The sequence below is a fragment of the Amphiura filiformis genome, chromosome 1, assembly GCF_039555335.1.
Source record: "Amphiura filiformis chromosome 1, Afil_fr2py, whole genome shotgun sequence".
In the NCBI taxonomy this organism is placed as follows: Eukaryota; Metazoa; Echinodermata; class Ophiuroidea; order Amphilepidida; family Amphiuridae; genus Amphiura; species Amphiura filiformis.
This window is the reverse complement of record NC_092628.1, coordinates 60,623,023-60,642,125: the sequence shown is the minus strand read 5'-3', so window position 1 is coordinate 60,642,125 and position 19,103 is coordinate 60,623,023. Positions and strand designations below refer to the sequence as shown.

Sequence of the window (19,103 nt, the reverse complement as noted above, 5' to 3'; positions counted from 1 at the left end):
AGAAAGCAGCACCATTTCTGTGCGAGGACTTTATACGCAAAGGATTATAAATGCAAATGTACAGTGGACATCGCTGAACAGTGATTTTCACAGGACAAGTGAATAAGGAGATACACACCAGCCATCCAGAACATTGCAATAAAACTCTATGATCACCAAGATGAAGATTTCCGGCTAAGTAGTAATTAGTTAAAAGCGTGAATATAGGCTATTTGATTATATTGTATGTGCATTTTGTTGTCATGTACCAAGCATATTTTACTTTCAATTAAAGACTTAGATTTTGTTAACTTAATCAAACAGAGCATTAGTGTTGTGCATTCGTGTGAATTTTAGTAAAAGGTGATTTTGGCCTTGAGTCATTGCGGCTCGTAACAATAAACAGAGCCTGTTCATCTTCAAACGACTTGCCATTGTAACACAGGTCACTCACAAGTATGAAATAAAAACTGCAAATCAAGTTGTCAATCCGTTTATTTCTATATGGACCCAATTTCTTCGATTTGTTCAAACAATGAATAATTAAATATATACTGTATATTATAGCTTAAGGCTTTTGACGAAAAACAGTACATAAACTTCAATCTCATCTCGCCGCCCACACACAAAATCTACAATGCAGGTAGGAAACATAATATTATAGATGCGGTAAGGAGGATACTTCAATAATCAGTAGAATTGCCTCAGAATATACGTTTATCTTATACTTTTATATTATATTTTGAGTATTTCCATTATGTAGGTTTTTGTTATGGACATATTATCGAAAACACCGCCCCCTGAAAACATATGCACATACCTATTTATCTGTAAAATATCGTACAATAATAAAATCTCATAATAAGGAGCCTAATTTCTTAAATATCAAGCCAAAATAAAAGGATATTGAAGTTGAGACAAATATACCCAAAATAAGCTAGATATTTTTGTATCATCAAGTATAGCATTGATATCTATTTTTATTTAAATAAGGGGAAAATCTTGCATCACGTTGTACCTCGTATATATGCACGGGAAACACACGTTTTATGTCATTCTGTTTTAATCAAATACAGCGAAAAACACACATTATAATTATAGGTGTTTTTTTATAGATATAATTTAACCTGATATATGCATCGCATTCACGTGACGTCAATTCGATACAAGCTGTACGAGTAACAAATCTATTATCCTTCTTCGTGTCTTAGTTCTAATTCAAGTAATATATTTGTTAACGGGTTCTCTTCCATACAAGCCATCTTTTTGACATCCGCATTGAGTGGGAGTAGCTGGGAGTATAATAAAGTGCGCAAAACATGTCTATTTCTCATTCATATTTCTCTCAAATCTTGCGATGTTTGATCTTATTGTGTTGTATGCCTTTGAATCATCATTCTTAATGTCAACACTTATTAATAGGTTATTTTTAATGATTATAAAAGTACCAAAATAGATTATTGCATTAATGAATTTCTCCGAATTGCTTTATAACAAAAATGAAACAGTAGAACAATATTAACCTTGGCACACTGGCTCACACTTGATGCACTTAGCTAAGGCAGTAATCAATCTCATGTACGGATTAAAATCGGATGACAATTTAATGTTATGCGAGGTGCTATATATAATAGATGGAACACACACTTTATATGATCCATTGCACGTGGGCGGACGTATAGAGTTATATTCAGACAGCAAGTGATAATTTATGCAAACCGACAACTTCTTTTCTTATCAATGTTTGGCTGTAATGTAATTAATTTAAACTCTCATTTATGTCGATACCAAAGGTAATCAACGATTATCATTAACGTATTTATTATGACTATAGAAACGACTTGCACAAGTTCAACAACTTCTATAAAAGTAGATTTATCACATCTCGGAAAATCATTGTAAAATTTAATTTAATTCAAACACGTAGAAGAGAAATGAATAGAAGACATGACATCGCATTGGGATGGATGTATCACATAGAATGAACCTCTCCCTCTAAGGTAATTTATGAATAGAGTCTTTTGGCATGACAAGATGCCCTTATCAATTGCATTACCATTGTATTGTATTAATGCAGAAGCTGTTTCCTGGCATGTATGCGCACCTGTCGAGCCCTATTATGTAGGTCGGGGCTCTTAGTAGGTCTGGGTAGTCAAATCTCAAGGGTAGGGGAAAGAAATGGGAAGCGTTTCCACATTTCTCTTAATTAAATCTGCGTATTGTCTTATCACTGCTAGAGCCTTGACTTGCTCGCAAAGATAAAACTATATTGATCAGAGAATTGTTAATTTTCTATTGGCTTTACCATGTCTTCAGTAGTCCCCATAGTAATAGTATAATAATAATAATAATAATAATAATAATAATAATAATAATAATAATAATAATAATAATAATAATAATAATAATGATAATAATAATAATATCAACATCATCACAATCTCATCATCATCATCAGCAGCAGCAGCAGCAGCAATAACAATAATGACAGCATCATTAACAGCGCGATACCATTTGTTTGCATGGAATACGTTTTGCTCGGAAATCCGTGATACGGAAAGATAACATTGGTGTTAAGATTGCATTCTCACAAGGTGACACTATAAATTACAAACCACAATGTACAATGATGTAGAAAACTGTATAAAAACGATATCATCGTTATCATGATAATGATGTAATTCTCATTTTGTATTCTTGCGTAATTACATCCAATTTACATATTCATGTACTCCCGAGACGTCATACAACAACAACAGTGACACTAAAGTTATCTTTCTGTAACACGGATTTCCGATCCGTAAAATACTGGAGGTGTTAATTAAGATGGTGATAATGCTGCTGATATTGACGACGACGACGATGACGGTGTTGATGATTTTTTTGCCATTTCTCTGACTGTAATATATTCTCTAATTCAATATTTTAACATTGACTCGCTAGCAAAGCTAAAGCTATTTTGATCAGAGAAATTGTTAATTTCTATCGGCTTGTCACATCTTCAGAAGTCCCGAAAAACATCATCTCGATCGTGATCATAATGCTGGATCTACTAAAATGGACAGCAACAACGACAACAACAACAACAACAACAACAACAACAACAACAACAACAACAACAACAACAACAACAACAACAATAATAATACTATCAACATCATTACAATCTCATCGTCATCAGCAGCAGCAATATCATTAACAACGTTGTACCCTTTCTTTGGAATACGTTTTGCTCGGAAATCCGTGATACAGAAAAATAACATTGGTGTTAAGATTGCATTCTCACAAGGTACAAACCACAATGTACAATGATGTAGAAAACTGTATACAAATTATATCGTCGTTATCGTCATACTGATGATGATGATGTATAATATTTATTTTGTGTTCATGCGTAATTAACTGTATACAGTTAATTTACAGTGTATACTCCGGAGACGTCACACAACAACAACAACAACAACGACACTAAAGTTATCTTTCCGTAACACGGATTTCCGGTGCATAAAATACTGGAGGTGTTAATTATGACAAGATGGCGATAATCCTGCTGCTGTTGATGATATTAATGATGACGATGACAATAATGATTTTGATGATGTTTTACCAGTACTCAGGCTATATCTTATATTCTCTATTTCAGCAAAATATATAAGACACATAACATGCTCAATCTGAGGCTATTGAGGCAGTGCATCTGGTTTGGTGAAATTGTACACAGCATATTTATACCTGTATCTATATTTCATTTCTATGTTTAGACCGATAATAAATTGATGCAGCATGAGTTGACCTAAAATAAACCATGTGAACTAAAGGTGACTTGAACTTTCATAACAGCCTGGTAATACATGAAAGAACATTTTGCTGACTCTCATGCAGAACTACATTGACACCTTTTACCCACTCGATCTCAATCGTATGCATAATATTAAACTAAAATCCCAAGAAAGTAGAACGCAGACATATTTTTTGGTATCAAATATCCTCCCATTCACCCTTGACTATTTTGTCTTACTTGAATATGTAATTTCTCATCATGTTCTATACCAATACGGGATTACGTGTTTGGAATGAAAGCTCCGTGGATTTCCTATTTCTTCCAAAATCAGCAAAAATGTCAAAATATATTGGATTTATTGGAGGTTATTTATGGAGTGAAAGCCCCAAGGCCCGGATGTAGATGGTGTATACACGCTCCGAATACATCATGGCGGAAAAGATGACACTTTATATACAAGAATATATTGCACAATGTTATGCGCTAGAAAATGTAACTGTTTGTCTATAGATTATTGAAAGTGCGTTAGTCAAAGCTATTAGTGGCCTTGAGATCGTTATAATTAGCAATTATTTTGCCAAGGTGAAATGCGTAATGTGTAAAAAATAAACACGAGAGTCAAAGAGCGGATGGCGAAAATTACATAATAAATTATGCATGCAGTGTAGATGGTAATTTACTGTCTTTTCGATCATAGAAAAAAAAAAAGGTTGTTGAGAAAAGACAAACTGAAAATAATAATAAACAAGGGCGTAAAACAGAAAAATAAAGTGCGCACTATTTAACTGTTTTCTTTCAGCAAAGATTAATATCTATATCTGACTATGCTGATTGCTTGGATTGTGTTCATCTTTTAATATATTATATAGGATGTGGGTCGCGTTGTGTTAATCTAATAAACCCATCAATATCGCAATATATTGCACTACAGAGCAGTGGTGATATATAATTTAATATTATTGCAGGTGTCAGAGTGAGTGAGTGTCCTGTCTGGTCTCAGGCTAGTGCAGGTTTATAGCTCTATTCCGAACAGTCGCCTTTCCTAATCCATTGTTCAATCAGTTGAATTCATCCTTAAATTTTGACAATTGGAGTGTAAGCCGCGGGAGAGGGATCATAGGACCTACAATCATGTGTAGATCTCATGTCATATATATATAGCCTACCCAAATCGAGGTTGGCCGGGCCAACGAAACCCCCGTGGCTACCGGTCGGTGATCTTCTGCTTGGCATGCGAGGGGTCCGAGGTTCGAATCCCGTCGGTACCAAGTAACTACTACTATCATGTCGGCGGACATTTATTGTAAATATGATTAATTTCTATTAGCCAAATAACAATTTAAAAATACTTGGAGCATTTTGTCTGTCTGTCTTATTTTAGTGGTTGGAAAATTGTTCGCTTCAGTATATACAATTTTCCCAATTGACATACCTTAATGAATATGCAAAACTATATACCTACAAATTGGCTGTCGATCATGGTTTCTAAAATTCCACATTTGATCATAGAAACTATATACTTGGAATCTTATCTCCAAAACATTATACAGGTTTAATAGGTAAAATTGGAAGCTGTATAATTACGTATTTATAGCGAAAGCCTGAAAGCAAAAATTATTTTCCGTTTAAAAGTAAGCAAAATCAAACATATAGCTCTCTAAATGCAAGTGGAAAATGTCACATACACCTTTAAAAAGCTAATTAAACAAGATCAAAACATGAGGATAAGAAACATTATAAATATATATAAGATATGTTGGTCCGATTAATCAAAAATGTATAATTAAATCAAATCAAGAAGCATGGAATCTAAGATGACATTCATCTATGGTGAACGAAAATTATCATGGGCAATATTTTATCATTTCAAAGGATATAATTAATTTACTTTCAATGCATTTGCTGAATTCAAATAATTGCAAGGTACCCGGTATTTAAATTCAGACAGCAAATGACAACAATATATATTTACTAAACATAAATACTGTAGGAGAAAATATGACTCTATAAGTAAAAGATCCTTTGTTATAAAGACGATTACATGTAAAACCCATCAATTCAACAGAGTGGAATCAGGCTCAATAAAATGCATTTAGTAAATAAGGTCATTATTCATGTTATAGTCATTCATCACTCCGATAGAGATGAAAGACTGTTAGCTGCAGTAATTAGAGTGTAGAATCGTCATAGAGATAGTCTTGGCATAAAACGATTTCTTGCTTGATTAATTATTTAGATGATTACTTGAGCTATCTACTGTTACTGCTAAGATGTTACCTCACTAAGATAACGATCGTTCTGACATAACATGGGTGGGAACGCCTTCATATATACTATATTAACATTCATATCATCAATTTAAAGGTCACGATGTCACACATCGTCACCGTGACTTTTAAAGCACTATGTTGTAACGTAACAAGCTATTTCTGTCATTATTGTATCTGATGAGATGCGAATATCGACTGTCTTGGGCTCTTGTCTTGGGCTATTGACCCTTCGTCCAATTCGCCATGTCAACAGTCGTGACAGTACTTGGTCATTTATCACTCAGAGCCCATTTCTTCCAATCTACTGTCCACTCTTAAATCTATCTACTTTGTATTTTGCCTTGTTTTTGTTTTTCATCCATGCATCTAGACAGCTCTGTAGATCACATTTATTTCTGTGCTTATTTCTGTTTTTCCTTTGTTCATTCTTGTTCTCACCCAGCAAACACAAAACGTTTTCAACATCATCCGCATAAGGTTAGAAAAGGTTGCCAGAAAACGTTTAAATGTCGGGTTATATAAAGGGTATTAAACGTTTTCATAACATTCAAAAACATCTTTTGAAAACTTACTGCCAAATATTTTATGTTTTAACAAAATTTTAATTTTAAAACTTAAAAGTGTTGACAAAATGTGTGGTAAAAAATGTTGCAAAACACATTTTACAATAACATTTTGACGAACATTTTAAAAATATTGATATAGTGTGTTTTCATACAAATTACTTTAAAAACGTTATGACCTTTACATAACCCGACATTTAATGTTATTAAAACGTTTTTATCAAACCAAAACCCTAAATATAACAGGTTTACGTTTTGTGTTTGCTGGGTAGTTTGAGGCAGACATACTTTATTTAAAATGTACGTGCACATTTTATTTCAGTTCCTTAATTTCTATTTTAATTATGGTTTCCTTCAGCGTAGTTTGCATAACTTTGTTTGCCCGACTGTATAGTGCTATACATTATGCTATATAGGCTATGTGTTTGCATTTTCAAACGTTAAGGAGGTACTACACCCCTGGCCAATTTTGTGCCTATTTTTGCATTTTTCTCAAAAATTATAGCACATCGGTGACAAGTATAAGATATGTATAGGGCAAGGACTACAACTATTATACTGAAAATTCAGCAACTCAAAGCAAGTAGTTGATTTATTGATCAAATACTGGTTTTCCCTCATTTTTGACTGTAACTCCACAACTGTTGTCTGTACTGAAATAAAATTTCCAGTGCAGTAGTTGTAGTCCTTGCCTCTAGAATATACATATCTTACTTGACCCCAATGCGCTATAATTTTTGGGAAAAATGCAAAAATAGGCACAAAATTGGGCAGGGGTGTAGCACCCCTTTAAAAGAATAACATAAATGATTGGGATTCTGTTAATTGTACCGGTAGCATGTCATATACGATTAAGTAACTTCCAAAATAACAAAATAGGTTGGCATTTCATTCGACGCAATCTTTCTTTTTTCCCGCTACTATACGTGAAAATTCCATCCAGGTGGTTTGAATTTACTTAGAGGTCACAGCTCGGTGATTATATTAATTGATAAATTAAATCTTAAGAGTGCTGTACGCTTCTAAAATCAAAATGGTGATATGGTTCTGGATGAATGAATCTGGTCTGATATGAATCATCGACAATATAATTTGGACATTAAATCATGCAATTAAAAGCCATAGTTTTTAAGTGACGCATTTTTAAATGATTTTTTTAGTACAGAATGATCAGAAATATTGAAATTACCTTTTTAATATGCCTGTTTTATTATTTTTCAAATCTGACTGAAAATATCAGTCTTATTTTATTGATGATGATTCATTTTTTTATGACATGCTGCATAGGTTTTCTATTTGCGAAGTTATATACAATTATGCCTGTGATTTTGTTCTCGTATAAGCCATGGTTCCACATTTGCTTTAATTTGTCGTTATACAGGGAAACACAGGTTACACCATCATCGATTTCAATCAATTATTGTTTTATAGATGACCTAAAGGTGGGTTGAGCTTCTCCAGCTTTGGGGCGTAACCAGGGGGGGGGAGCCGGGTTTTTGAGTGATAAATTGGGGACGGCAAAAAGTAAAGTGTCCATAAAATGGCTAAAATCTCGGCTAAAATGGAAGAACAAACAATTGATTGGCCAATTGGGACTGCAGCGTTTTTTTAATATAAATTTTGAATCTAAATAAAACAAAGCAAATCAAAAAAGACTAAAACTATGACAACTACACCTTTACTTTTTTCTACATTTGGTAAATCACATTTTGTGACAAAGTGCAAGGTTCGCAATCCAGCTTTAAAGAGCATGAATATGTCATTAAATAACAAATAGCCTAATTGTCATTGGTAAACATAAATAGTTGAAAGATATATGACACGATAATATTAAAATCATTGCATCACTGATATATCATTCGACCAGTGTGTTGCAATATCTGTGATTCGACATAACATCTCGAAATAATGACCCTTTTGTAAAATACATCTCTCTATATGTGCATAACTTTGGCTTACTATAGTATTTACCGATGAAAATATCAAGTATATTAAAGCATTCACTATGCAGGTTTGAAGACGGCACATACAAATTACAAACGAATGCAAAATCAAAATTCAAACGATTTCAAGCTATTTATAAACACACTTTACATTCACTGTGCCAAATTATGCGTACGCGCTTATCATCTTCAGTACTGCATGCATGCAATTCAATGCCACGATGAAATTTTAAATGGAGCGTTGCTGTAAATATAACGAGAGGCAGAGATTCTAGGTTATGTGGATTTTTTTTCATTTTTCAATCAGTGTTTGACTTTGGGTGAAAGTGGCATCAGCTAACCGAGTCAAATTCAGTAGACGTTCATGAATATTATAATATGAATTGCCTGTTTGTGATTATTCAAAGATTTATAAAAATGCATGATATAGGGGGAGGGGGATACTTCACCTACTACTCGTTATAATAATGTAACAACTAACAACAACAACAACAATAACAATAACAACAACAATAACAATAACAACAATAATAATAATAATAATAATAATAATAATAATAACAACTATAAACAATCATTAACAACTGCAACAAATTTCGTATAGGAAACGCCGAACGGAAATCCGTGATACGGAAAGATAACACTGCTATCACTTTTGCTCATATATATTAGTGTGCGTATCTGTATATTATAAAGTAACAATTTGATGCAATAATCATTGTTATACATTTTAATATCCTGTTGCCAGAGAAACCCGATGTTTCATTTATAAAGATTAATATAGCAATGGCAGATATATATTAAATTATATTCTTGAGATTACAATATCTTCAAATTTAAATTAAAAAACAAATATGTGGAGAGAGTCGTGAAATACATTAATTTCAATTTTTTACTTCTGGTTAAACTTCGTTGACATTATGTATGGTTCATTGAAAAAATGAACTCCAAATAAGTAATTATAAAGTCGGGATTGGTCTTTAATTTGAAGTTTATATATGATCAATAATTGCTCGCCTTTAACAAGTCAATTAATATTCGTACAAGAGGATATCCGTGATACGGAAAGATAACACTGCTGTCATTGTTGCTGTTACACTAGTGTGCGTGTATTATGTAAATTGGACCTTGAGGAAACTGAACAAAGTAACAATTTGATACAACAATCACTGTTACATTTTAAAATCCATACTTGTGATGTTACTTAAGATAACAGATGTTTCATTTAAAAAGATTGCTAGCAGTGACGTCAGATACATTTTAAATTTCGAGTTCATTATTATAAGTGCTACTTCCAATACAATGTAGCTTTCGAACGTTGACATTTTAGTTATATTGTATATTAATATTATCATGATTAAAATAGTATTACTTAAAAGCTAATTGGTGTGCAATTTACAATTATAAATATATATAACAAACTGTGCATAGGATATCAAAAAGCACATAAGGCATAATACAAGCATCTATAACTTAAATCCGAGGTTCATTCAAAAACAAAAATCACGACCGAATGACAAACGTGGTTGAGATGTTTGTTCTTAACATTGTCCTATTATTTAAAAAAAATACATTTAAAATTTTTCAAACGTTTAAGTAAAGTCAATTAAATTAAACATTCATATATGATAATGAACGTAGAATTGGAAATGAAATCCATCTAATGATCAAATCTATATCTTCTATGTTATAATTTTATAATTGGTTGTATTCACTAGTGATATCAGATCTTAACAAAAACCTTAAGTTAAACCTTTAAGGGCTTCTGCAAAATACTGAAACACGCTTGGGAATAATAAAATTGTCTTTTTTACAAACCTAAAATGTACGAAGTGTTTCTTACCAAAGCACTTATTATGGATAACGATGAGAATTCGGGGACTTTTGTTGAAAAAATCCACACACGCAAGAGCTGTATTTTGAAAAGATGGTTAAATTGTGTTTTTTCATCGTCAGGTCATCAGGTACCTCGATAGCTTGGATCAATCTACTAGATACTCTAAGGAAAACGAACCCCTGGGCAAACAACTTGTAATTTCTATTCAAAATGGCCGACCGCATCATACGGAGGTGTCGCAATACCGGTGTATACATTGTATAGATCCTGAATTAGCTGTTAATTAACGATGAATAATTCATTTGCGGCTTTTGCCCTCCGTCTCCTGTAAAAAGGACAACCCACTTCAATGTATTCCCCTTTATCAACTACGTCAAGCGATCCTTGCCCGCAAGATCCTTGCCCGCAAGATCCTTGGAATATATCATCTTCCCAAAAATCTTAAAGCCGCTGACGAATTTAACACCTTTATGTATTCAATGCTGATACCAAAATTGAGCATGAAATTACACAAATTTTACGCGTTTTGCGAGAATTTGAGGTGTCGTCTGCCGTCAATAATTATTGTCGACAAGCTGCCACGAACATAAGGTTAACCCACTCTTACATATAATTCAAGCACAGCATGTGCATCTATATTATGCTTTATATTATAGATGTACAATGTAACACCGTGCGCTATAGGTACTTCTTGTAAGAAGTCTTTTCATAATGCATTTTGCTTCTTTCTTTATGTTCGCAATTTCCAACAATCATTGATCTATAGTACACGGTTATCAGAAATTAAAAAAGGATATTCTAAATATTATTCTGTTTCAATATGTTAGAGCTGTCATGGTTGTCGCGTTATGGCTCGACAATGATCGCCACATATTGTTAGACAAATAAAACAGTATTTATTTTTTGTCTTCAAATAAGACGTATGATTAAAAATATAAAAAAATATCACCGCTTCAAAAGACTGATTAATTAAGCTATACATCCGGCCGGCAGTATAAAGGCATTATATAGTTATCCATATTTAATTTACTTCACTCCTTAGCATATCGTCAAGACTCTCATTTGGTAAAACTTTTTAGCAGCCTGCACCTCGTCATGGTTTAGTATCGAAACGAAAGCTGACAGACACTGTGATTTTGTATTTACTTATGGCACCCAACTCATTATTGGAGTTCCTCCGTCACCTAATATTAATTGCATCCATGTCTGCAATACATGAACATCTTCAGTTCAGTTCAGTTCAGTTCACTGACTTATAAATGGAAAATAAATTAAACTGAACTGAACATCTGAAACGAAAATACATAAGTCTCATCAGCTGAACATGTATATCTTCAATTAGTGATTTTCTTGATCACGGCAAAAAATATTTTAAGCAACTGTTAAAAAAAAAAAAAAACAGGGTTGTTTAATTTAAGCCTGGCATCTAAACAACCAGATTTTTTAAAATTAGTTGTCTAACAACATATGTTGTTTAAGGCTGGCACTTAACCCGATTTTTAACAGTTGTATAATGTTAAAATACCTTAATTTTTGTCTTAATATAAAACTTCAAAAAATTGTCTGTTTAAATTCGATGTGAATGTATAGGAAACGCAACAATCGTGCGTAATTTTGTTTTGAATTTTCCCTCAGTTCAACTAACTTTGAAAATTATTATGTTTTGATGAGTCCAAGTTGGATCTAAAACATAATAATGATAAAATTGGATGCTTTACGTCCAATTTTTTATTGGTCTCGCTATTTTAAAACTCATAGCTCAACCAATATAATTATATGGGCTCAATCGATCCAATTTTATATCAAAGTATTTTCAATGTTTGATGAACTGTCCAATTTATAGTATCTAGATAATGTGGCCACTGACCACATTACCAGAATATATCGGACTCCCCGGGATCGGACTTTGAACAAAAGAAATACAATGGATAAATGGAACTAAAGAAAAGGACTATAGAAGTATACGGTTTAGACAGACCAATGAACTTTGCATAAGGGAAAGGAATACTGGAAGTAAAAAAAGATTGTATTCATCATGGCGGGCGGGCATTGCGTTGTGTTGCACTCTTCATCTATGGAATCTAAAAATATCCCATTGAGCAGGTGGACATCAAATGCTGTTTCCTTTCTAATCTCTTCAAGGAAGATTATAAACTGACATGATAGCCCTCTGCAAAATACAGCCTACGAGATTTAATTTTTTATGCTAAATTTACTGATGTGCATTTATGTGGCTTATAGAACTCTTTTGTTGGTGGTTAAATTGCAATTTAATATGCCTCCGTCGCTTTCTCCGTACTGTTTCAAATTGCGAAATGAAAGATATGGAACAGGGACATGAACTTAACATGGAACTCATTAATGGGAACGTCTTAACTTCAATGTTCCCTACAGTATTAATGAAAAAAACACTATAAAGGATTCGACCAGAAAAGAGTACATCTTCTATGGATTCGAAATATCAAATCCACCCCAATTACACCGTACACACCTCATCCCATACTCCTTCCACACCCCCACACAGTCTAAGCTAACTGTATAAGTTCATCGTCCAGTTAGCCGTTGACATCTTTGACGCTGACACTTTCAGGAAATTCATTGTTGGCCTAGTTTATTGCCACTCTCGGGCACTCTCCAGCACTTAAAATAGGAAGCGCACAGACCCAAATGACAGCATGTCTTACTATACAGATGTGTTTGGGTAATAGATTTGAAAATGTAGACTTCACTATTCAACAAATCAATGGATGGCATCCATTTATTCTGCACAGCTCTGACAACATTTCTTAAGTACCCGTCAGTCATCAACGATTCCATAAATATCACCATTGTATTTACTTTTAGTTTCAATATTATACAAAATAATGTAGAAATAAAAGAATGTAAGGAAACCCTATACGAACCTATCAATCATGATGATATTATGCAAGATGATGATATTATACTTGAAATTCAGGTATACTATTTCGTTTTCACTTTGATTAAAGGTGTTTTATGGCAGAAGTCGTACGCTAAAAGTGCTATAGAAATTAGTGACTGTGGTTCTCAAAAGATATTGTATCGTCAGGAGATGACGACTAAGCTTCATGATAACAATAATGTTCGGAATTATATCGTAAGTTCCATGGGTGTCAATCCGAGGGGGGCGTGTTCCCCCACTTTCGGTAAAATGGCCCATTTTTTTTGTTCTTTTCAGCCACTTTTTGACAATTCAGGGCTTCGGCCGATTGTCCGCCCCCCTATCAAGCCGGATTGGCGTTTATGGCATGTATAAGTTCAGGGAAAATAATGCTATTCATGAAGCCCTGTCGTTGCGATTTGCTTCTCATTATGTGGCATTTGCATTCATGAATCAAAATAAGAGAAGATAATGAATAAATACAGGTAATCATATCGTAATTTAGAAGTACTATTCATGCCGTATGTCCTATACTGTTTTATCAAATTGATTTGTCTTTGAGTTCATCTATAAATACTTGCCAATAGTCTTCATCATGTCCACATTGAACTATAAATGTGTTCATTCTATCCTCTGATGACGCACAAACATATATTCCTGTTTTCTTCGCGTCACTAATTATGTCAATGCCCTTCCATCCATGATTTGCTTGTATGTACCGAGGCAGTGTTTTTCTATAGGTTATTCAACTATTTTTACACACAATTTGGTTTCACTTTCAAATCCTGGTAGTTTTGTAAAGATTATTGTAAGAACCACTGTACCAACGCTAGGCATGATTGTACTCTTTATTTTTTATTTAATGTTGAATGAACCTATGTGATCACAAACATTTTAGTTCGTTAATTTATACAATGACATTTTGTGAAATGCTGAATCGTCAAGAGAGCAAAAAAGGCTATAATATAATAAATCTTCAAACATATAACAGAGAAATGACGCAATATTTGGCCCCTTGTCTGTCGTTTCTATAGATCTCTATCTAACACATAAATACCGGTTATACCCCTCACACAACCTTTAGATTTACGCTACAGAACGTCGGTTGAAAGTTTGCACATAAAACAATTTCAAAGAAACTATATCATAATTTCCGGCAGTCAATTTAATCATGTTAAAATTGAACTATTAATATAATGTTGATAATCCAGTTCATCCTCAATGATTAAGGCTGCCTTTATTGCCAGGTTACCTATGTTTTAACCGAGTTAAACACTAATTAGCAATGTTGACGCCGCCGGAATCAATGCTTTTTAGGCACATGTCAACCTGAACTATGATAACACAGAATAGATGATATCAGATTTGAAATAGGAAATGTTCACGCGTGAAAAAATTCAAATAGAGCCTACGGTAGGAATAATTTAAGGTCCAGGAATATATAACTAAAACTACAAGGAATCTTACTGCTGAAATACGATATTGCCTGCTTATTTGTAAGCTATATTGTATGCAATACTAAAATAGATGCCTGGATTCCAGTCATATCTGAAGGGAGCCAAAACATATATATTTGCCGCAGATTCTTGTCGTGTCAATTAATTTCAGACAATTATAGACATACTGTAATGCATAAATGCATATACTGAAGATTTCTTCAAAATTTTTAAAGTGTTTTCAAATTGTTTGCAATTGTCTCTTTAAAAGTATTAATATTTGTGATATTTGGCTTGCACAACTATATTATACCGTCAAATAAAAAATGAAGACCGGTTCTTTGGCTTTTTTGTGATTTAATTCTTATTTTTGTCCAATGCATTGTTCAAAAAAGTTAGTATTTACTCAAGTCTATGTCTAAACATACCAAGTGATATAAACATGGGTAATGGTGGCAGAAATAACACACCAATAATGAAAGGTAATTGAAAGAGGACAAAAACCATGATGCCATCTGTTTCATTCTCCATATAATGTGGGTGTAGATATTATTAATAAAACTTGCTTATCTATATACACTGCTCAAAACCGTTAAAGAATCTGGCAATCCTACACACATTTCACAAATTAGATAAAATACCACTTTTATATCTTAATGCAATAAAACAAGCCTATACCGTATTTGTTAAGATGGCAATCCAGACTTACAAAAAATGTTGCAACGGTATATCAAACTGTATATCATGATCATCATGATTGGCTAATTCATTGACATGGATTGACTCTGCGTCATTTCCTATAGGCTATATTAGATTCAATTAATATATTCTCAGTCTAACACATGTTACTATGATAATTTGCTTTTTGTGCATACACCAGACTATATGACTCTCTGCATTTAACATAATAAATTCAAGAGGAAACATTCAACTCTTAAAATAAAAATAAAATCAAGCACTTAATTTTAATATATATCATGTTACATTGTTTATGAAAGTTTTCGTTTCATATTTTTCGGATCCATATTTTCATAGATATGGGTCGACTAGTGTATGACGTCATGTTAGAAAATGCCTTAACGACGGACATATTCAGTTAGGGCTATAGACAGAACAAAACCGCAGCCACGTGCCTCTAATTGGGATAAGTGAATGTATGGTCTTGACCGAGGCATGACATGTCGCAACCACGGGAATCAAAGTGACTAATTTAGTTTTTTTTATTTGCAAATTCGAAAGAAGTACATAGAAAAACATGCATTAGCTCTAAATTTATATACATCTATATATAGCGTGAGTAGTTGATCGAAGGTTTTTGACTTTGGGTGTGAGAAGCCATGATGACGTACATTGTAAGACTTTGAAAGTCAATTGGACGTTGCATAAGATTTAATAAGAATACATAATCATTTTATTGGTCGCCAAGCTTTCGGTAAAATACATGTACCTTCGTCAGAGCACAGTGCAATCTGTTTCAGTGCACTGATAAAGGTATTTTACAGAAGCTTGGTGAAATGACCATCAAACTTGTAAACTCTAACCAATGTTAACATCTGCAACGTCCATCGACTTTCAGTCTTATTCACTCTTACGTCTTTCGCTCTCTAAAATATAGAAAATAATTCAACGTGAAACGTCGTGTAGACCCCATCTCTCACAAATTGCTGCGTAAATGTTAGATATCTTAACTTGCAAGCCCTCATAAGTTTCTTCTTGTAAGATGAATGTCAGTATCAAACGAATCTTTTCCAATGATGAAACAAGTAAATCTGGTGTCTTCGCAGTTAAGTCACACGTTTTGTTATATACAGTACTGTAGTTGTTTCCTCTAAACCATGCAAACAAACATGCAATTTCTAGTCAATATTGATGTAAGGTATAACTGAACAGATTGTATGCATCTGATTAAAACTTACCTATCAAGTACAAGTTCTTCCAGTTTGGGCAGATCGCAGGCGATATATTCCAGAGCCGCATCTGTGATCCTAGGACACCAGGACAGATCCAGACACTTCAACTGATTCATATTCTCTGCAATAAGCTCCACGGCTTCATCTGTTATCTTGCTGCAACCACTTAGACTCAACACAACTAACTGAGGAAGGCAGTGGACGATGTTGACTACCGCATGGTTGGTGAGCTCCCAGCAGGACTTTAACCTCAGAATAGACATGGGACCATTGGGTCGAGCTGGGAAATAGGCAAGAACGCTATCGGTGACGTGATAAGCTTGGAGATTCAACTCTCGGAGATTTGGTAGGCGTTGGGCAATGGCTGCTACACTCTCATCAGCAACGTTGATACAATCACTGATGCTAAGACATGTTACTCGCGGTTGAAGACTGGACCAGAGGCCTGCTTCGGTGAAGTCGTTACAACCACTGAGTTCTAGAGCAGTGACTGCTCCTAGCTGCTCTAGCATCACTTCTAAACCCGCATCTGTTACTGTCGATCTTTTCAAGGAGATACCTCTCAGAGTCTTCTTTGTCTTTGGACAGTGATCGATGAACTCACAAATGTCCAAGTCCGACACACTAACCAGGCAAACGGATTCAAATCCTCTCTGCTCAAAACTTGACAGCGATGTGAACATCTTGCCACCATCATCCGTATCATCATAAAGATCTCTTTTATGAAGAATCGGAGTGACATACTTCCAGTATCTGGAATTGTACGCCATCGCCCTCCATCTTTTACATACTTGAGCTAGTGTACACCTCTCACACGCCGAGAAATAATAGAATAACCTCTGTAAGTATCGATCTTCCATCATCAGTTCTGAAAGACTTTGGGCTTGTAACGACAGTCTTCGGGCTCCTACGGAATGGTCTTCATCATCACCATTCGCCATGGTGTCATCACTCGTCTTTGAAACTTTCGTTTTCCTACCTGCTGCATTTTCATTAGCCTCAGCACCAGTCGGCGTTGGACGGTTCGCTCCAGTGATGTTGGTAGTATTCACGTGTGGTTTTGGTTTGACTGCAGGAGGGATTCCCTTCTGAGGTGGTGTAACTGTCGTCGCCTGGTTGTTATTAGTACTCTGTATGACGGGCCCCGGGGCACTGACAGTTGAAACTGGATTGCTACTATTCATGGCTGCCAAACCATTCATAGCATTTAGAGTCTGTTGTATAGTGGCCGTATTCATATCATAGCCACGGAATCTTCGCAAAAAGGTCGAGTTCAAACCATCAGCTTCCAAACCACCTGGTCAAACTACACTTATATCAAAACATATCATACAGTATCCAAAAATCCTACACGTAGAATTATTTTCATGTGCTTCCACCGGGCGTTGTGTGTTTGTTACACGTTTTTGACGCGACCGGCGACTATAGCATTAAATTATGTTCCCATCAACAACAAAAGCTATTGCTAGCTCCCGTAGATATCGTCGTTGATGAACGACGTGTGTATATACGTGCATGCGCCTGCTGGTTCAATACAATCCGTATATTTCTTCACGGTGACCTCGTAGTGCAGCAGGGATTGCGGATATAAATAGATTCCGAGGTATATATCAAGAGGCAAATATATTTATCTCACATCAAGTAATATTTTTTAAACACCAGTAATATATAATCCGTAGTAAATCCTTGGTCTTAGAATGTTATTTTTCTGGCCTTTTTCACCGTTGTAATATATGAAAGAAATATTTTCCTGGATATTTTCCAATATTTAATAGTATTCTGTTCAGCGTTCCCGTAAAATTTACACACGGTACTCTCAGGCGTGCAGCATTGCAGGCAAAAACATTGAGTGGCCCCTGTGAATTAAAGCTACTACAGCTTGCATCTTGACTTTGACTAGTGAAGTTGCCAGTCAGAACAAAGCCGGAAAATATAGCCTTAAAACAGAACAGTGAAATCGCTTACTCTATATAGCTTTGTCCTTTCTCCTTTGTTAGGTTGTTTCTGGCGGACTTGGTTCATTTCAGCGTAACCTCAATGTTGTGAAAAGTAAATTTGTCACGGGACTATTGCTTAGAAATATGTGACAATCTGTCAAATCTGTCATATTAAAACATTTTTTGTAAAAGTCTTTTAAATACATTTCATATTTTACATGAGTTGTAGGTCACGACATTTCATACTAAGTTACAATAAAGAGTTGACAAGAATGTTTGGACAAGATCACGGAAACGGCCTACTGTGAGTGCAGCAATATGCGGGTGGGGTGTGTCGGCAGGGGCGGTTCCCATGCGTGTATATGGGAGAGGCCTTTGGGGCTGAAAAAATGTTAAAAATTGTGAAACAAATGGAATTATACATAATATTGTTTGGTTAATTGTTACGTACTTTGCTTTTGTTTAATGTATTGGGGTCTTGATACCCCCGGACACATACACGCTGACTAAAACATACAGAAACACCCCTATCCACGCCATAGGGGATG

At 34.5% G+C, this 19,103-nt stretch overlaps 1 protein-coding gene across 1 annotated transcript in view; it reads right to left on the bottom strand.

Annotated features, from left to right (window-relative positions):
• The window catches only part of LOC140150159 (uncharacterized), a 36,328-nt gene extending 17,597 nt beyond the window's left edge, over window positions 1-18,731 (bottom strand). Inside the window, exon 1 of the mRNA XM_072172165.1 lies at window positions 16,625-18,731. Coding sequence (XP_072028266.1) covers window positions 16,625-17,856 — 1,232 coding nt within the window. The 5' untranslated portion in view covers window positions 17,857-18,731. The remainder of the gene's footprint in view (window positions 1-16,624) is intronic.
• Between the last annotated feature and the right edge of the window lie 372 nt (window positions 18,732-19,103).